Source organism: Pleurodeles waltl, chromosome 7 (genome assembly GCF_031143425.1).
Source record: "Pleurodeles waltl isolate 20211129_DDA chromosome 7, aPleWal1.hap1.20221129, whole genome shotgun sequence".
In the NCBI taxonomy this organism is placed as follows: domain Eukaryota; kingdom Metazoa; phylum Chordata; class Amphibia; order Caudata; family Salamandridae; genus Pleurodeles; species Pleurodeles waltl.
This window is the reverse complement of record NC_090446.1, coordinates 1,436,440,398-1,436,461,909: the sequence shown is the minus strand read 5'-3', so window position 1 is coordinate 1,436,461,909 and position 21,512 is coordinate 1,436,440,398. Positions and strand designations below refer to the sequence as shown.

The following is a 21,512-nucleotide window of genomic DNA, read 5'->3' as shown; positions in this document are numbered from 1 at the left end:
CACTGTTGATGGGAACCACCACAGCTCTACCCGAATCCATCACTTCTAACATTCAGTGCACGTTTCTTCTCAGTACTAAGGCTCACACACATGCCCTTCAGGACTCCTCATTTCTGGGGTTCAGAGGCAATGCCACTCCCATGCTGGGCTCCTCTTGCAGCTTTACCAGGGCACCTCCAATACTAGGTCCACACATAGCTCCATTAACATACTTCACTTCTGACTTTGTGTATCTGTTACTATTCCACTACTGAAGCCCACATACACCTCTGTCTGTGCACCTCAACCCTAACCTGCAGCACCCAATTATTCCAATACCAGGAATTACACTGGGCTCCGTTTGTCATTCCTCACCTGCTGCCTTTCTGGTATTCCAGCAATGGGCCTGGACACAGCTCTGTCTATACCCCCAATCCTGATCTGAAGCGCCCCAATATTTCTGTATTGGGGTTCACATAAAACTCTGCTAATGCACCTCCTGCTATTCTGCAGTGCTCTCTGTTGTTTCACAATCTGACTTCTGTTTGAGGATGTGGGGGAGCCAATTAAATCTATTCTTAGCTTCCATCTTTATTTGGGAAGGTCCGTTTCACCTATCTCACTCCGTTCTTTACTTTATTGTGTTTACTCTCAATGTTTTCTTTCTCCCCCACTTTTCTCTTTCCAGCTCATAAGTTCCACAGATTAACAGCTTTGCTCTTTCTTTCAACTGTTTATTTTTACTCCTCCCCTTTTTTATTTCCCTCTTCCTCTTGGTACCTCTTCTTTCAAACTTGCAAAAACGTAGTTAATTCTTTCCGTTTTTCGTTCCTTTCTTTTTTCTTCATCAGGTGGTCATTCTTTCACTATTTTTTCTCTTCGCTTCTTTGTATTTTTTATATGTTCTTTCCATTGACTCGATTTGTGTCCTTTCATGTTTTTTTAGATCCTTCTTCCTTCCTTTCTCTGGTGTTTTTCTTATCTTTATCGGTCAATTCATATTTTACTATAAATCCCTCTTTTTCCCGTGTATATGTGGAAGCCACAAGTTACTTGTTGGAACCCGAAGTGTCAAAGTGGTTTTCCCATTCTGTGTCTGTGGGAAACGTGTCAGTACATACATGCCCTATTTCTTTCACTGCTTATTTCTTTCATTATCTCTCTTTTTTCTCTAATGTTCATTTTTCTCTTTTTTTACACTTCTTTCATTATTTTACTCTTTATCTTTTGTTTGCTTCCCTTTTCTCTTTTGTCTCACTAGTTTACTCTATTGCTTCTCTTAGTTGTTTTTTCATTTTCTCGTTCTTTCTTTCCCTTCCTTCTTATATTTCTTTGCGACCCCTTCCCTTTTTTCCTTTTGTCTGTTGCATTCCTTTTGCTTCTCTTTTTCTGCCCCATCCACTTTCTCTCCTGGGTTCTAGTTATCAATGCAGCAACAGGTGCAGTGTCATTAGGACACGGAGACCTATGGACCTCATTCAACTCTATTTACTGTTGTATTTTCCAACCAAAATTCCAGTCAACCATTTTACTTTCTTACTCCAGGGCCCATGACACAGTTACTACACCACTTGTCCTCTCCATCTTTACTCCCGACTCCCTCTTTCCTTTCACCCTCCAATCTGTCTCAAATTATATTTTTGTTATGGTGTTTTGAGCATTACACTCTAATGTCAAAAACTTTTTTCTGATAAAGGTTTATATGATAATTGTGTATTTTTTAAGATAGAGGAAGAAGGTAAATGGAAGTGCTTTAGTTAAATGATGGGTCTCTGGAATTATATGAAAGAAAAAGACGAAATTATGAGGCAGGGTTGACCAATTTATGTGAATAGAAAAATCCAGTTAAGAATTAAGAATGCAAGGAGGTCTAACTCAAGAAAATGCAAGACCTATTGCTTGTTAATTTGGGTATTGTGTGGTGTTGCGAATGCCGCCTCACTGTAGTAGTCCGCTGCTAGCTTGGTATGCATTGTGGGGCCGAATGAAGTTTATAGTAAGATCCGATAGATGCAGGGGGCACAACACCTTGTAGAAGAGTATTTTCCTCCTCACTAAGTGCTAAGATGTTTTCTTAGTAGGTGGCTAGTTCCACTTGTTAATTCTTCAAGGAGTCCCGCAGAGACGATTGAATAATGAATCTCTAAGTCTGTTGCAAGATTAGAGAAAGGAGTGCTGGTAAAATGGGCTCAGTACTGGGGTGGGCAACAGACAAATAGTTGAGCAGGGGATGGGGTGATGGACAGTGGGCATGACATGTAGGGAGGGAAAAAACTAGTAGGTGGGAAGCTGCCTCTGAGCAAACAAGCTGCAATTGTGCACATATACAAAACTGCCGTTAAATGCTTAATAAATTAGAAAACACATTCAATAGATATAAATAGGCCCCCCCCCCAAAAAAAACGAAATTATCTATTTTCTATTCAGCCAGCACTTTCCCAGTTAAACATGGGTGGAATTTTGCATAACCTTCCTTTTAAATGAAAGTGGCGCAAAAATGTGACGCATTTCAAGTTAGGCTTATGCGCTTAGGCTTGTGAGTTAATGTATCCCAAATAATAGGCAAGGGATGCAGCTTGCTTTTATATGTGGAATTATCACAAAAAAAAGAATAATTGGGTTTTTATTTTTTTTTAAAGAAAATTATTAATTATGGAAAAATTATTTAAAAAAATAAGTGCCTTTCAAAATCGTTTTTTAATATATATAAAGCTTAATACCTATACTATGACCTCCTAACATTAAAATTTAATTCAAGTTATGTTGCACCACTAAAATGACATTTGTATGTGCAATTTTCCCTTGGCGCAGGAGCAAACAAGCTCATTTCTATAAAGTATAAGTTAATATTTTCAAGGGCTGACTCATGGATTGTGTAATAGACATTCTGGTAATGCATATTATGCAAGAAAATTGTAGGATATTGATTTTTTTTAATGCCTAAAATATCAAAGTTGATTTGGGCAAAAGCACTGATTAAACTGCATTTTCTTTCATTCAGAGTACTTTTTAAAGTGTCTCAGGCTTCAGTAAATGCATACATTTAGGTTTGATATATATTTGCAGGTTGTGCCTTCTTATGATTCAATGAGTCAATGTGCCAGTACAAAGGCTTGTTTTAATATCAAGGTTGAAGGTTCTAACTTCAGCTGGGCCTACTGAGACGTTCATTCATTCGAGGTTGATGAAATATGTACCATTGCATGGGATTGCAACAAGCATTTATTCTAACAACTGGTATGTGTGTTATTAAGGTGTGTGAATTATTCACAGTAAATGTAGTTTAATAATCTGGAAATAGAGATGATTTTTTTTTACAGTGGAAATTGTAGGTGCCAAATTAATATGGAGTGTCAGTGTAACAATTTTTACTTTTAGAAAGGTAAAACTAAGGTGGCTTGATGTTGCGAAGTAACTGACAAGAGGGTAACAGTTAAGTAATGGAAATTTATTTTCATGTATTTGGTCCTATCATGAATTGTTCTTGCTGGTCCTGTATGTTAGAAGAGAAACAGTAAAGTTATATTTGACAGCAGATTTCCATTACCTGGTGATCTACTGTCAAAAGGAGGGTAAGGATTTTAAACCTGACAAATTAAACAGGCCCAAATATTGGGTTTTGGGCTGCAGGTTTACAGTGCATAAAGTACATGACATGGTGTTGTGTGCCACTGCTTATTCACACATGCTATTGTTTTGTCTATGCTTTTTGTGCTTGATACACAGCAAGTATATCTGATGGCTTGACGTTTTGTGCGTTTTTATTATTTTTTATTTGTTTTTTGCATGTTTGTTGCTGCTTTTGATACTATTACAAGCTCCCCTGTGTTGTGAGGGGATGGTCATGACGATGCCCATCGCTACGCAACAGTTGGTTGAACTTGTTCTGGTTACTAAATTCCACAGATAATGATATTTCATGCTGTGAACATAAAAGACAACACTTCACCAGTGAATGTCTATTTGGCTATAATGGTATTGAAAATAAAAAGAGATATACAGGATCAAAGTGTGTCACCTGCAGTTAGTCACGTTACTGCCCCTTCCCTTAAAGGAACAGGCAGCCCTACATTTATGTATCCTTGATTGGACCTAAGGATGAAATTATAGATCTGTGACTCAAGGTGGCCTAATTTCTATATTACATTAGTTAATGATGTTGTGTTTCCTAAGTAGCATATGGCTTTCGTTCCTTAAAAGAAAACCAGGTTTTCATTTTTTCCTGAAGAAGGAACTGAAACATTAGCTAGGAGTACCGTATATGTTGTAGTCGCCAACGGTAGAGTTAAAATTTGTGTAACTTTGGCCTTTGTGTACCACCCGTACTCTCGATGTTGTGTCACATGCCTGACTATCACCCAAATAATTTTTTTTGTTCTTCCTATAGATGTTTTTTCTTTTGTTACTTCCCCTGACCAATGTCGCATCATGCTTAGTTATTGAGATTTTAGCTATGTCCTAGTCCCATTTCTCTTTTTCGAATTCCTTTCACCAGTCAGCCCCTTTATTATTATTGATGTATTGTTCAGGTTCACATTTCCAGACTGCAGTGATGTACCAGGGACCCCCATGTTATGTATAATTCCCTTTGGTATGACCAGACTGGTTTTCAAAGAATATGCCTGCTTCAATGTTTTCCAGCCTGACTGTCAGGGTAGCGATAGACTGGTTAACTGACTCAATATTATAGTAAGACAAGTTTTCCATCTCAATAGGAGATATCTTATGTTTACCTTTTTGAACATGACGAATTTTCAATGTCTATTTTAATTTGGTTTTCGGTTCCCTTCTGTTCCTGCTACTTTAATTTTTGGTGGGATCAGATGTGTCCTAATCATGCAAATATCAGGACCCTCTAGTTCTTGTCTTTTTGTTTGCACATTTGACTATTAGCCTGTGTATTGCATAGTGTACCTGATGCACAGTTTTTAAAGGAAGGTTTCTACATGTCCCTGATAATCGGTATCATGTGATTTCTCTATTGAGATGTTCTAAGGTAAGGAGGAACACCTAGACTTAATCATTGAGGCAAATATGTGTTTACCTCATTAGACAATGCCACTGTGTGAGGAAATCCATTCAGATAGAATTCTCATGTAGCTATAGATGGCAGAGAATAATGGAGAGAACCCAATTAAAGATGCTAGAGACCATGTTTTGCCCTTCTGCCTTTGTCTTTGTATTTTATGCCCATGGTGTATGGCTACTCCTTTGAAGATTGCAGACCACCTGCTTGCAGTCCCCTTGTTAAAAACCATGAACTGTTTTTGTACTAAATTGAAGGAAACTAACAGCTGTGGCACACTTCCTACGTCACTAGATTCTGCGGGTATCAAGTCATAATAACCTGCAGGACATTGATTTAAGCCTAATTCCCATCAGTGACAGCTATAGATGAAAGACGGATGTCTTGGCCCTACAGTCTCAGCACCCAGAAAGTAGCAAAGCTGGACAGCGATCGCCAGCGCATGGTATCGTACTTGCTCCATCAGACGGCGTTGGACATCACAAAACCAAAGTTTCAGTGTAAAAGAGCTAAAGAGAAGGATTCCTGTTGTTGATGGCAGAGCTGTTTTGAGGTTTCATTTCTCTACCTGTCATGTGCTGGTAACCTCTGACAGTGCGCAATCCCTTCAGCCCCTTGGCCTGAGTTTTGGCCACACACCCCCTTTTCTTTGCTCCAACGGAAGAAGGGCAGTGCACCGGAGATTTCAAGTTTGGAAAAAGGCACTATATTTTGGTGCCCATGAAAGAGCAGCTTGAGCGTCCTCTGACACTAAATAATGAGTGTTGGAGTCTGAAAGTGCTGCTGAGCTTGAGCTATTTCCCAATTAATGGTGCTTGGGTCTGCACGAGATGATTTGTGCCCTTGATCAATGAAGAGCACATTGTTTGTAGTATCTGCCACAGAGGAGAGACACTGGTGCATTGCTTTAAGACATTGAGACTTTCAAGTGAGCTGTGGGTGTTTGCCAGGAGGGCACTCCAACTAAGCAGTACTTTTCTCACGAAGAGGCCTGAATTGAGAGGCCCATGCGAAAGAAAACAACAAAAGAAAATTTGATGGACAATAGAAGCCTGCCAGAGAGGCTTTTTGAACGGACTCTGGGCATAGTTGGTTTCACAAGAGGTTTCCGTGTGATTGTATAGACTAGGTGTTAGGAGACTGATTGTTTTGCTGGCATTGTTTTAAAGTACTATTCTGTTTAGTAAAAGCAGAATAAAGTCCATTTTCTGTGGAAAGAGTACCCCCTTTTCACCTTAGAGCATTGATGAGAGTCACCACTGTTCCACCTGAACATACAAAAATTACTGAAATGCAGAGGAGCCCTAAAAATGTTACTAGATAATTTTAGGATTTGCTTTTTGGTTAGGGTTGTGAAAAATTATTATTTCATAGTGGTCACTACTTTCTCCCGTTGTCTATATGTTCTTAATAACGTGTTTTCTAGTGTCTTTTAAACATGACGTTGTCATTTATGGGTAGGATTGTTTTTCTCTACTCAATTGACTTCTGCACCCACTTCCCAACCTATGTCTTTTCCTACTATTGTTTCTTTGCACTCTTTTCACCCTTTTCCTGAACATGAGCAGGTTAGAAGATCAGAATTCGTAAGCAATTCTTTTGTACAGCTTCTGCATCAACACTAGTTAGTAGTGAACATCACTAATTGTTGGGTGTGTGATCTTATGCCACCTACTGCAGATAGAGGTATTCCTTATTTTGTCCTGCCATATGTGGCCTTTTTGTGCTACTTCATGTTCGAGGAGACCTGTCCAGAGAGAGTTACCAAGTACTAGAATTTTGCTCCAGCAACATCTCCATGGCCTTATAAACATAGACCTGGACTCAGATTAGCATGAGAATAGGTTTATTGCCTATGTAAGGGCAAAAGGAGGGTTTGTGGTTCTAAAAATTCTGGACCCATGTAATTTACTTTGCCACAGCAGTACGATTTTAGTATCAAAAGACCGATAATGACTAGTACACTAAGCATGAGCATTTTCGCTCAATTCCAGCAATGTTTTCACCTCGAAATCGCCATTTTCGTCCTGCACTCGTGGCTCCCATTTTATACACGACAGCCATTTTAAAAGTTGCCCTCACATAGGCTTATAATACAGTCAGATTTGATTCCAAGGACACGTACACCTTGATTGACTTTTCTCTGACCTGGGCAAGCTGGAACCATTGCCTCAGGCCAAACCTGTTTGGTCAGTCCCTCTCCCAGTGGCCGAATCAGATAGCATCAAGGCACACCAGGCCATAAAACCCTTATTATCGCTCACACACCCTGCCTAACTTGCTCACACCTGCACCTGCTCTTTTCTTCTTCTTACTTTACGAGGGGGAGGTGCCCGTTTTTATTGGGGGTCCACACTTATCTGATGTGAAATTCTAGGCCTTGCCGGGTAATTTATTATGGGCTGGATGACATGAAATATGAGGTTTCATCATGACACTGGTTTTTCCTTTGTAGTGAAAACATGTGAATGACCAACCAAAATGTCAAGAATGTTTGCCTGAAGCTTAAAAAACTGTATATAAGGAAACCTGATTTTGCATGGACACACAGTCTCCTGAGAACATACAAATCGTGCTGTTGTACTTCTAGGACACTTGTCAATTGGTTGCAGCCAATAAATTCGATCTTTGACTTCACCTAGAAGACTCTGAGTTTCTGTAGTCTGAATCAGGAAAGTACCCGAGGTCTTTGGGTGTACCCTGGCACCGCTGGGTTACCGGATCAGTACCGGTTCTGAAAAACCCAGTACCTCACTGCTCCCATTCATGGTGGAAAACCCAGAGTGCCTGAGCCCTTACTGCAATGCATGCTCTGCTGCTCTAATGCCCCCTGCTGTATGCCCCACGTGAGCACTAGGCCTGCTCCACGCCTGAAGCTACTGGACTAATGGACTGCTGGGCTGCTGAGTCTTCGGCCGGGATGGGGAGGGAGTGTTTGTTTGGGACCAAAGATTTTGCAATGAATTTTACCAGGCTCAAAGGCCCAAGACTGTTACCCCCACCGTGAGGTCCAACAGCAAAGCCATTATGTATGTTAAAGTACAAAAGGTAAAAAGGGTTAAAAAAAAGTCATTTTGCAATTTTAACCAGCATAATATAAAAACAACACGTTTATCCATTCCCAGTAGGGACCCTTAGGTGGAACTTTACCTGGAACCTTCCAGTTTATTTTCAGCTTATGACAGTAAATAAACCGTATATTTACTTAGACTTGTATTATTTGCAGGGCACAAGCCCTAAAAAAGAATTAGGGACTATACATGTTAGACAGTATGCAAGTGACATCGTGGTGCATGATATCACAGCTTGTGAAATTGCACGTGGAATCACAGAAAGTGCCATCACATACCATGACCTCACAGGAACTGACATGCAAGAAGTGACATCAGATATTAAGACCTCACACATATGTTTAGCAAACCTATCATGAGTACATTTGAGCACATTACAAAATTTATCAAATGAGATTTTGCATCAGGGTTGTGACAAAATCATTACTCAACCCTGATGCACAATTTGGGCCTCAACTTTTACATTTAATTTTTAAAACTCTGCCAAAAAGAAACTGGTAACAAGAGAAATGTGGCAGTACATCTGTTATGCTGTAGTGGTTGCAAAGTCTGCATTTTAAAATATCTTATGGGTTAAGGTACCTGTTCCAGAGATCTTTGTGTGCCAATTAAATCTCAGGTAATAATAAAAACGGTAAGACAATTCTGGTGGTTAAGGTATTTCCTGAGAGATCTGTGTTTTGTCTAGTCCCACTTTTTGAACCATAGTACTCTACAGGGTTTATATTTATCCTGCAAAGCATGTTATGTAACACACAAATAACATATTTTTTATTTTATGTAAATGGGTTAGTGGGTTACTGCTTTTAACACAAAGATCCTTTTTATTTACTTGGCATAATAAATGTAATCCTTCTATTATAGCACATAGAGCTATGAAGGGCATGTGACTCAAACATCTTCTAACCCTCACTGTGTTATTTAACACATCCTGTACATTGACTGATAAACATATCATTAATTGTCAGTCTATAATATGTATATGTGATGTAAACTGCTCTGATATCCTGCAATTGGATGAATTGGGCTACAGAGCTATAAAAGAACAAAATAGTGGTAGCTATATTGGTACGTATGTAAATACTGGTAAAGACCAACACATCTGACATTCTTACAGCACATGCATATGTCTTATATACATGGATTCAACAAAGCCAAAGGCATGCCTTTCTTAAGTGCCTGTGAAGAGATAAGCTGTGCGCCTTTGTTTTCCCTCCATTGCAATTACGTGTAAGGCTCCTGATAGCCCCCAGCCAGGATACTCCAACAAAAGGATGCCTCATGCCCCCTCAACTTCAGCCAATTCGACTTTGAAACTAAAAGTACTTCCAAAGACCTAAACGACCTTATTTTTACATATGTCACCCCTAACATCCTTGCTGGAAAAAGATAAAGGAGAAGAAGGACTGTCCTGCTGAACCCCTGGTCTGCACCTGAAGGACTGTACCCACAAGGACTGCATCAGCTGCACACTTTGGACTTCACCAAGAAAAGGACTTTGCCTTGCTTCTGCAACTCCAGGAGTGGAGTCTTTGTAAGCTTCAGGTACAAAGGAGCTGACTAGTGTCCCTTGCATTAAGTCCTGCAAGAAGAGTCCGGCTGACCTGCGTCCAGTGGTCATTTGAGGATTCTCACCAAGTGCATTCCGGGAACTGTGGTCCCAAATCCCATAGATCAAATCAGAGCTTCTGGTACCTTGGATTAAGTTTGTGGATTCAAAAAAGACCTCTTGAAGAAAATGCAGGCGTTTGGAGCAACTGTTTTAAGAAGCTCCATAAGTTGAAGAGGTGAAATGTGGGAGCTGTAGTCCCAGATCCCAAGAGGCAAACCAGAGCCTCTGAACCCTTGACTGGTGCTGTGGACCACGTTCCTAAATCAAGAACCTCTTTTGAAAGACAGCGGTCGAAGTTGGTGGTCGGCGGTCAGAGTGTGGCTGAGTTCAGCGCCACCGCTCTGATCACATGTGCAGTTTCCACCAGACTTTTCCTGGCTGGAACCCCGTCATGAAAAGGCTGGCTGAAACACAGTGCTGGAAGCCACAGGGGGGCCCTTGCACAGCCCATGCCCTTGGCCCCCTGAACCCCCTGGCCTCTCTGGCCCCCCTGCCCAGCATCTCTGGAACAGTGATTTGCAGACAGTGCATATTCCGAGGGTGATGGTGTGATACGTTATTGCCCTTGGCTCCCTTAAGCAGTGTTCCCGCCATGCTGACTTGCAGGAATGTCATTGTACGATGTTCCTGCCAGTCAGCCAGGTGGGGATATCGTTATACATCAGTGGGTGAGGCAGCCAGGTTAACAGCTGCCTCACCCCCTTGAGTTTGGCAGTCAACTCGTCCGACTGCCAAACTCGTAATGAGACCCTTAGTTCCTCAATGACTTCCAAAGTCATGCTAGGGATTCCTGTGACAATCATGGTGAATGTATATAATGTGGTGGGAACAATGAACTCTTAAAATATTTGGGTGAATTAATTGAATCGCTATAAGTTCAATGAAGATGATTCTGAAAGTTGGCTTCAAAGATCATTCCTGGTAGAAAAGCTCAACAATTCAGAAAAATGAAAAAGAGTGGTTTAGGAGAACAATAATTTCCCATAATGTATGTGCTTTATGTAAATTGATGTTTGAAAGCAAAGTTCTTTCCACATAGGGTGATTGCCCCAGATCTAAAACTAAATTGTACAGCTTAGAAAAATCATCAAAGGTCTTTCTAAAACCAAAACGTCCCATAACCCGGTGAGTTCACCAAAGGACTCTTAAGATCTGACTATCTATAGATTCATTCCATATTGCACCTATCTACGAGAAGTGATGCAGAACGTTAGCCCAAATGATCCCTGTGTTTAAATTAAATGTCTCTATTTTTGGGCAATGTTTGATGTAATTCTGTCAGCCTGGTTTGCTTATTTAAGAAAATGTGTCTTTTGGAATTCGACCTACGCTCCTTAATACTTTTGCCCTCTTTGCACAATTAGTGCAAAATATAAAATGAACATTATACTATTACTTAGCAAAACATGATATTGCCACCTTAATTAAAGCTACAAAGACCATATTGCTGCCTCTGCATATGCATACATCAAGTCTTAAGGTAAATAATGGCTCTGTACAAGAATTTCCAAGTAGTGATAAGCTAAGCAACCCTAATTATGCCACTGCATTGCTCCTGACATTCGCACATTGCTTTGGCATTTGATGTAGTGCAGACCTTCCTTTCCTTTCAATGCAGTGCTTTCATTTTCAGAAATCAGTACATCAGCAGTATCATCTCAAATGTCAGGTGCTTCAACATGGAACAGTCTACTGTGAAAGGGATGGTTAAGACCATACTGTAGTAACCAGGGTGTGAGTGGAAGCAGGTGATATCTTGAGACTAGGGCATTAAAATGTGAGACTGTGCAGTTTAACTTTATAAAATTGCACATATGAATATGGTTTGTGGTGCTGAGACAAACATTACAATCTAGTTCTTGGCCCACTCCTCCGGATAAAATGTGAATCACAGATAACATAATACATAGCACATCTTGACTGCAAAGGTTATGTCTCAAGTCACTGGCACAACTGACATCATTGAGAATTCTGTAAAAATGCAAATGGTTGTAATTTCCTTCATCCGAGTCCTGCATTGAAAAAGAGACTTGCAATGAAGTATATATTGAGTTCCAGTACTATCCAAACTGTTTGCAGGCATCTAATACAGAGGATCAACAATAACATGCAAACTCACTCATCTTACAAGCACGTAGGACCTTATGCACAAAGCTATTTTATGGTTGGAAAGGTTCGGATTCATAAAATTAGAGCCTTTGCAGCCACCCACAAAAGGCATTCTTGTATTTACATAACTCAAATTGCAATTCAGTAACAGGTCACTGAATCACAATTTGGGTTAGGGAATACATACCATAGTGGTATTTGAAAGGGGCGTGTTAAGTGTTCATTCCTTGAGGTATGTAGTATGGGCATACACTCCTTGCAGTATGTATTAGTGTTCTGAAGCAAAAATAATGTTAATAATTTACCACCTCATCAAAGATGGTGGTAAGTTATTCCCATATGGATGGGGTCCCCATGGGAAGTTTTTTTAAGAGTACATGGGCTGCATTTTTTAAAACATATATATTATTTAAAAGCCATCATAGACAAAGTGGTCTGCTGACCCCAGCAGGCTACTATGCTTATAAATGAAGCCAATGAATACTAATGAGGTATTTCGAATTGCGACCCACTACTATTCTATATTTTAAGAACCGACATATTAGCATACAGGTCAGTGTGCAAAATATTAATGCATTCAGTAGGTCAGTGTGCAAATTGTCAGTACTTCTGCGGAATGCTTATTCATACATTCTATTGAAGAAAACACATTGAGATGCATTATTAGCTTCAATTTACGATTTCCTATAGTGAATATTATTTAATGAGGGATATAAGGGCCATAACGATTTTCAATAATAGATGGTTATCTTTATGCTCCCTGTGCACCTCTCATGATCCTGTACTCATCCCAGTTTACATCACTATAGGAATGCATAAATATTCTGTGTCACAATCCATTACTACAGTTGCTAAATATGGCCTTTTCATCTAAACCTACAAACATGCATTTTTTAGTTTGGAACGTCGTAATCTTGTAGTGTTCTACACACTCCTACATCCCTTTGTGATGTGTCCCCAGAGCATCTAAAATGTGACTTTATCATATACAATTTTCACAGACAGAAAATACTGTTGCCTCTTGCACTTTTACTAGTAGGGAGTTGGACATTTCAGGACTGATTAACAAAGGTATGTAAAAGATGGAAGAGTAGGTAAATGAATGCCCGTGCAGTACTATTTCCAGTGTACATAAATTATTTTAACAAAGCCATCAAACTGTTTTTGAAGTGCTAATGAACTCTAAGAAGTCTATGTTTAATGTCTGAAATGAAAAATAACAAATATTTTCTCCACATATAATTTCTGTGAGAATAGTTCATTTTGGCATTTTGTTAATCTGAAAAAAGTTACTATCTACAGTAGTTATGTTTATATTCAACTTACACATATGACACATTGGGGGAAAATACAACATTTTTAGCTTCTTGGATCTGAGCCTCACTGATGTCCATCCCAACCACCTTTTGGAAATGTGAGGCCAATACACGAGTGCTCGATCCAGTGCCACAGCCAACATCCACTGCCAGCTCAAACGGCTTCCCTTTCTGTTAAACAATGACAGATTAAAGAACATTATGTGAGGCAGGTTCATTCTATGCAGAATGCATATACAGCGGGGTCACATTTCAGTAGGGTTATGTCAAGATTCATATTTTAGTTTCAATGTGATCTCTCTCAACCTCCTAAAATGAAATGCGAGCAAATTTCAGAAAGCTTCTCTATGATTTCATGGCATGTTGCCCAATTCTGGTGATATTTTATTTTCTTTGTATTTTCACTTTTGTATTGGAGAACACGGAACATCTGCAAGCCACTGTTGAAGGCTGTGATAAAAAATGACAGCTTGCCTTGCTTGTGATGCACTAATAACATGAATTAACTGCATGTATACAAGATTATTATGTATAGCTTTTACTTCTTACATATGAAAACGTAAAGTGTTAACATGTATTTACGATAGAAAGTTTCATAGACCTTATAATATCTTTAGAGTTTAGCAGAAACCTAATGTACTCCTCAAGTTAATGATTTTGTCACAAGTCCACATTCTCATTTCTCAAGAACCAATACGTTTATTTAAGAGCTTAACATTTTTCTGCATTCTCAAGACATGAGCCAGAATATACGGATGAGTGGATCTTAGTCATATACATTTAAGATCCAAAGTAAGGGTATAGGACTGAAATGGATGTACATAAATGAAAATATTACTAAATAATTGAAGATCCACTGATATAAGTTGCATTTTTTTTATTTGGAGAGTTTTATATAGAACAAAAATGACCCAACCTCTATCAGAAGCTGTACATAGAAAAGCCATATCCAGTCAAAATATCCATAACATATTTGTTAGAAATTGCGTCACTAGTTGGCATAGGAATACACGCATGTCAAAGCAGGGACCACAATCCTAGCCAGGGTAAGTCACTACACAACATAAAGTATCCTGTGCTCTCCCTCTGGTAACTTTGCAGAGACCAGGCAGGCGTAACTTAGAAGGCAACGTGTAAGGTATGCGTGCAATAACTCATACTGTAACACAGTGAAAACACCACAACAATTACTCCACACCAGTTTAGGTAAATAGATAATATGTATCTAAATAAAATAAGACCAAAATGACAAAAATCCTTTATGTTCAAGTCAAGATAGCACTTTTTAAAGGTTTAAATGAGTCTCAATCCTTAAGAATCAGTGGTTGTATCCTTGTAACAAACAGCACCTAGGATGCGCCAAAAATAACGTCACATGGAGTCACATAGGAGGAGATGCGTCAAAAAAGAAGGCATTGCATCAGATTTTCTGGTGCGGCACAGATGATGCGTTGTTTCTTTCCATGCTGCAAGGTGATACTTCAGTTTACAGCAGCGCAGCCTTGGTTCTGAGGAGATTCATTGAAAACTAAGGAGCTGTGTTGGATTTTCCGGCACGGCACAGACAATGTGTCATTTCTTTCCATGCTACAAGGCGATGCATCACTTTCCTCGAGCGTAGCATTGGTTCCTCAGTGTGGTGTTTTTTCAGCTGCGAGGCAGGCACTGTGTCGATTTTTGCAGGTGTTGCATTGTTGCATTTCCAATGCACGGGGATTTTCTTCTCTTTGGTGAAGTCTTTGTTGCCCTCTGTCACTCCAAAGCCCTTAGAGAGCACTTTTGGGGAAGCAGAGCCCTTCCAGCAGAGATAGGGGTCAGCAGGCAGCATGACAACCAGCAGTCCTTTTCAGAAAATCAGTCCAGATGAGTCATTTGGGCAGTCAGGCAGTTCCTCTGACAGAGTCCAGGTGTAGATCCAGAAGTGTATAATTTTGGAGGGTCACTGACCCAGCATATATACCCCAAAATGCCTTTGAAGTGGAGAAAACATCAAAGAGTGGTTTTGAAGTGCACATGTTTCCCTTTCAACCCAGTCCTGTCTGCCAGGAACACTGTGGGGAGGTTATCAGTCCTTTGTGTGAAGGCAAGCTACTGGCCTTAGAAGTGTAAGCGAGAGCCCCTACATCCATTCAGTATGCAGATGAATGCAGATGTGACTGAGTGTCCTGTGTTTATGGCTGTCTGTGTGGAATGCAGAAGGGGAGCTGTCAACCAGCATAGACCAGACGTGGATTGGAGACAGGCTGTAAGGCACACATGGCAGTAAGTGCAGAGCAATGCCCATACTTTCTAAAAGTGGCATTTCTAATATTAATGTCAACTTCACCAAAAAGCAGTATGTTCTATTACCATTCTGGCTAGACTACGTATGACAGGGCTATTCCTTTTAGATCAAAATCGACCACTTAAAAGTATATATGGGCAGTTTTAATGCTAGCCCTATGAAAGGAGCAGGACTCCCAGTAGAGAGAAACCTTAGGGGTGGCTTGCAATGGGAAAAAGGAAGTATAAACCTTGGCAAGTAGTTTTAAATGCCAAGTTGAAATGACAGTGAAACTGCACACACAGCCCTTGCAATGGCAGGCCTGAGACATTTTTACGGGGCTACTAACATGGGTGGCACAATCAGTGCTGCAGGCCCACTTGTAGCATTTCATTTACAGGCCCTGGTCACCTCTATTGCACTATACTAGGGACTTACAGGTAAATTAAATACCAATTGGGTAGGAGCTAGTGTTACCATGTTTAGGGGAGCAAGCACATGCACTTTAGCACTGGTCGGCAGTGCTAAAGTGCACAGAGTCCTAAAACCAGCAAAAACAGGATCAGAAAACTGGAGGGAGGCAGGATACAAGTTGGGGGATGACCACCCTAAGGCTGTCAGGTCTAACATTATTTAACAATAGACGTGTAAAACAATAGTTTTTTTTCATTGGTTATTATCCTGGCTGGCCAATGTATGACACTAGCGACAGTTACTTTACAGTGAAAAGGGCCACAGGTGCCAAACCATATGGAAGTGTTCTCTAGACCAGATCCTTAAGTTAGGAACCTGTTTCATGGAATTTGATTTCATTCTTGAAAAAGGAGCTTGATGGATTTGACCAAACCTTGATAAGGAGGGAGTTCCATATCCTTAAGCAGATTAAGTGAATGTCCAGGCACAGGTTTTCTTTTTTTATTCTTTGAGATTCCAACTGAAGGATGCTGGGGCTTGGAGGGAGCAGCTGTCTTCTGCAATTGTGAGCTCTGCCAGGGACCTGGGTTCAACATGTTGCAGGGCTTTGTGTGTCAATCATGTTATTTTCAGCTGAATCATGACTAAAAATCTATCCACTGGCTCCTGTCAGAAGCCAGGTTTTCCTCTTTTTCCCCTGTTGGGAGGCCTGACCCACTTTCTTAGGATCACCACCAAGGGACTTTTTGGATAAAAATATGCGCACCCACTCATCAGTTGTCTTACCAAGCTTTCTGACGCTCCCTAAATGCTGAAGTCACAGATCTAAAGAGCAGTTACTCACGATGGGAGAAAATAAACTGGCCTCAGAGGAGAAGAAGGAGAAATTTGGCTTAAGGCCCACTGACATTGGTGGCAGCAAAGAAGAGACGTCTTTAGGGGAGTCACACAACCCTCGTCTGCCTAAGGGCATTGCACCTAGGGTTGTGTTGGTGAATGATTTAGTTAAATGGTTTGCCTACTTTGATAGCGCTTGCAGAATGAGCAAGGGGTTACTGACTGGCCTGAAGAAGGTAACTGTGAGCCCTGCCATCCCAGTGGAGTATCTTTCGGAAAATGACCTTGAAAACACAAGGGCCTAGACAGCAAGGGCCCAGACAGCATCTCAGGGTAATGGGGGTAGCATGGAGTTTGGAACAGTGGCCTTGGCTCCCATACCCAAAAGTAGGGCAAGAGATGGGAGAGAAAATCCTCAAATGTTCCCACAACCCAGAAGGAACCTGACCCTTAGTGACTGGATCAAGACCCTAAGGTAGAAGAGGCCCCTCCTAAGAGACCAGACAGAGCTTGCTGTACTGCTTCTAGGGAGAACTTCTGCCAAGAAAAAGAAAAAATGTTCTGCTCCTAAAGGCCTTCAATGTCAAGGTAAAGCACATGCACAGGGGCATACTAGTGAAACCCACAGGATATACTGGGAGGACAGTGTCAAATACATTAATACTAGGGACCCAAAATCTGGAGCATCAAGGATATTGGTACTTCACCAAAAGTATAGGCCCTCCATTCTGAATATAGCCTATTATATCCCCCTGGCTGGGAATTTGGGCATGCCACAACCTGGGACGGGCTGTCAACTATTTTAAAGGCTCCAGATGTCTGAGATGTTAATGGAGTTCTGTGACTCTTTCACCACCTGTCAAGTCAGTGGCAATCCTGAAGGGCAACCTAAGGCTCTGTTAATACCACTGCCTGTCGTTGTGATGCCTTTGAGAAGGTGGGGATTGACATTGTTGATCCCCTGGACCTTCCAACTGGATAAGAAAATAAGTAAGTTTTAGTGCTGGGGGACCATGCCAAAAGATATTGTAGGAGGCTGGCCTGGCTTATAGTGGGTACCTGATGGTACTTACACCTTGTGCCAGGACCAGTTATCCCTTATTAGTAGATTAGTAGTGTTCTAGCAGCTTAGGCTGATAGAGGTAGCTATAGCAGAGCAGCTTAAGCTGAACTAGGAGACATGCAAAGCTCCTACCATACCACTTATATCATATAGCACTACATCATAAGATCACAATACTCATATTTACTAAAAATAAAGGTACTTTATTTTAATGACGATGTGCCAAAAATATCACAGAGGATATACTCCCTTAGGAGGTAAGTAAAATACACAAAATATACACACAAACCAAAATCAGGTAAGTAAGCAGTTAGAAAAGTAGTGCAAACACTGTAGAATACAATAGGATGCAATGGGCCTAGGGGCAACACAACCCATATACTAAGAAAGTGCAATGCCAACCACTTAGGGAACCCTGACCTAGTGTAGTGTGTAGAGGGCCGCTGGGAGTGTAAGAAAACACTAAGGGTGTCCAAGATACCCCACCCCAAGACCCTGAAAAGTAGGAGTAATGAGATACTACTTCCCGAGAAACACACTAAATTCATGATAGGAGATTCTACAAAGACCACAACAGACTGCAAGATGGATTCCTGGACCTGAGGACCTGCAAAGGAAGGAGATCAAGTCCAAGAGTCACGAAAGTGCCCGGGGGGCAGGAGCCCACTAAACCCCGGACGAAGGTGCAAAATGGCTGCCTCCGGGAGGAAGAAGCTGAAGATTCGGCAACAACGAAAAGTGCCAGGAACTTCTCCTTTGTGTAGAAGATGTCCCACGGAGTGCTGGAGGACGCAGTATTGTTTCTTTGGAGAAAGACCGCAAAAAAACCTTGCTAGCTGCAAAGCTCGCGGTTGAAGATAAAGGGTGCTGCCCGGGCCCAGGAAGGGCCAGGATGTCGAGACTTTGAAGAGGAGACAGAGGGGGCCCTCATCAACACAGAGAGCCCACGCACAAGAAGGCAACTCCCGCAGAAATACTTGAACACGGGTTCAAGAAAACTGAGCCTGGTGGTCATCTCAACACTACAAAAGAGGGTCCCACGAAGCCGGTGGTCAACTCAGTGAGTTGAGCAATGCAGGGTGGAGTGCTGGGGACCTGGGCTAGGCTGTGCATGAAGGATTCCTTGCAAAAGTGCACAGAAGCCCCATCAGCTGCAGTTCACGCAGTAAACGGGACTACTGTCTGGGTAGGGGAGGCAAGGACTTACCTCCTCTGATTGTCACAGAGGCCTCCTCCTTCGCGCTGGAAACAAAGCATTTCTCTTCCGATCACGTGGAGGAGGCCTGGAGAGGCTTCAAAGGGAAGGAAATGTATTTCCTTCCCTTTAAAGTCTCTCTCAGCGTTTCAAAAGCCGGATTGTAAAGCAATCCGGCCTTTGAAACGCCCACTAGACACCAGGGATATATATTTTTTTTGGGAAGTTGGCATAAGGGAGCGACCCCTTGGGTAAGGGTCGCTCCCAGGGGGGCATTTGTTTTTTTAAGGCCTTTTCTGACCTATTTTTATGAGGCCAATCTGCCCCCAAGGGGGACAGAAACCACTAGACACCAGTGAGTTTTATTTTATTTGGAAATTGGCATAAGGGAGCGACCCCTTGGGCAAGGGTCGCTCCCAGGGGGGGAATTTTTTCTTAAGGCCTTTTCTGGCCCCCCTGAGGGCAGATCGGCCTATTATTAGGCCGATCTGACCCCAGGGGGGGCAGAAACCTCTCAGCACCAGGGATCAATTGTTTTAGAGGTGGGGAGCGACCCCTTAGGCAAGGGTCGCTCCCCTAGGGGGCAAATTACATTTAGGCCATTTCTGCCCCCCTTGGGGGCAGACTGGCCTATTTTTATGAGGCTGATATGCCTCCAAGGGGGACAGAAACCACTAGACACCAGGGATTTTTTTTTTTCTTCGTAAATTTCACGCAGGGGAGCGACCCCTTAGGCAAGGGTCGTTCCCCTGGGGGGGCAAATTTATTTTATGCCATTTCTGCCCCCCTGGGGGGCAGATCAGCCTATTTTAATTAGGCAAGGGTCGCTCCCCTGGGGGGCAAATTGTATTTAGACCATTTCTGCCCCCTTTGGGGGCAAATCGGACGATTTTAGGTCAATGGGGCAGAAACAACTAGGCACCGGGGATCTTTTTTTTTGCGCCAATGTCACGCAGGGGGAGCGACCCCGTAGGCAAGGGTCGCTCCCCAGGGAGGCTGGGGGGGCATATTTATTTTAGGCCAATTCTGCCCCCCCTGGGGCTGGCTGAGCTAGAGGCCAAAATCCACACCTCTGTTTTCTGTCAAAAAATGTGATGTGTCCACGTTGTGTTTTGGGGCATTTCCTGTCGCGGGCGCTGGGCCTACCTATACAAGTGAGGTATAATTTTTATCGGGAGACTGGGGGAACGCTGGGTGGAAGGAAATTTGTGGCTCCTCTCAGATTCCAGAACTTTCTGTCGCCGAAATGTGAGGAAAATGTGTTTTTTTTAGCCAAAGTTTGAGGTTTGCAAAGGATTCTGGGTAACAGAACCTGGTCAGAGCCCAAGTCACCCCATCTTGGATTCCCCTAGGTCTCTAGTTTTCAAAAATGCACAGGTTTGGTAGGTTTGCCTAGGTGCTGGCTGAGCTAGAGGCCAAAATCTACAGGTAGGCACTTTGCAAAAAACACCTCTGTTTTCTGTCAAAAAATGGGATGTGTCCATGTTGTGTTTTGGGGCATTTCCTGTTGCGGGCGCTAGGCCTACCCACACAAGTGAGGTATAATTTTTATCGGGAGACTTGTGGGAACGCTAGGTGGAAGGAAATTTGTGGCTCCTATCAGATTCCAGAACTTTCTGTGACCGAAATGTGAGGAAAATGTTTTTTTTTTAGCCAAAGTTTGAGGTTTGCAAAGGATTCTGGGTAACAGAACCTGGTCAGAGCCCCACAAGTCACCCCATCTTAAATTCGCCTAGGTCTCTAGTTTTCAAAATTGCACAGGTTTGGTACGTTTCCCTAGGTGCCGAATGAGCTAGAGGCCAAAATCTACAGGTAGGCACTTTGCAAAAAACACCTTTGTTTTCTGTCAAAAAAAGTGATGTGTCCACGTTGTGTTTTGGGGCATTTCCTGTCGCGGGCGCTAGGCCTACCCACACAAGTGAGGTATCATTTTTATCGGGAGACTTGGGGGAACGCTGGGTGGAAGGAAATTTGTGGCTCCTCTCATATTCCAGAACTTTCTGTCACCGAAATGTGCGGAAAATGTGTTTTTTTAACCAAAGTTTGAGGTTTGCAAAGGATTCTGGGTAACAGAACCTGGTGAGAGCCTCACAAGTCACCGCATCTTGGATTTCCCTTGGTGTCTAGTTTTTAAAAATGCACAGGTTTGATAGGTTTCCCTAGGTGCCAACTGAGCTAGCGGCCAAACTCCACAGCTAGGCATTTTGCAAAAAACTGCTCTGTTTTCTTTGTGAGAATGTGATGCGTCCACGTTGTGTTTTGGGGCATTTCCTGTCGCGGGCGCTAGGCCTACCCACACAAGTGAGGTATCATTTTTATCGGGAGACTTGGGGGAACATAGAATAGCAAAACAAGTGTTATTGTCCCTTGTCTTTCTCTACATTTTTTCCTTCCAAATATAAGAGAGTGTGTAAAAAAGATGTCAATTTGAGAAATGCCCTGTAATTCACATGCTAGTATGGGCACCCCGGAATTCAGAGATGTGCAAATAACCACTGCCCCTCAACACCTTATCTTGTGCCCATTTTGGAAATACAAAGGTTTTCTTGATAGTTATTTTTCACTCTTTATATTTCAGCAAATTAATTGCTGTATACCCGGTATAGAATGAAAACCCACTGCAGGGT

General features: G+C 41.8%; 1 protein-coding gene across 2 annotated transcripts in view; it reads right to left on the bottom strand.

Moving 5' to 3' along the window:
- The window catches only part of LOC138246453 (putative methyltransferase DDB_G0268948), a 162,733-nt gene that overhangs the window by 95,858 nt on the left and 45,363 nt on the right, over nucleotides 1-21,512 (bottom strand). For both annotated transcript variants that reach the window (XM_069201069.1, XM_069201070.1), the window contains exon 4: nucleotides 13,124-13,284. In XM_069201069.1, the coding sequence (XP_069057170.1) occupies nucleotides 13,124-13,284 (161 nt within the window). The remainder of the gene's footprint in view (nucleotides 1-13,123; nucleotides 13,285-21,512) is intronic.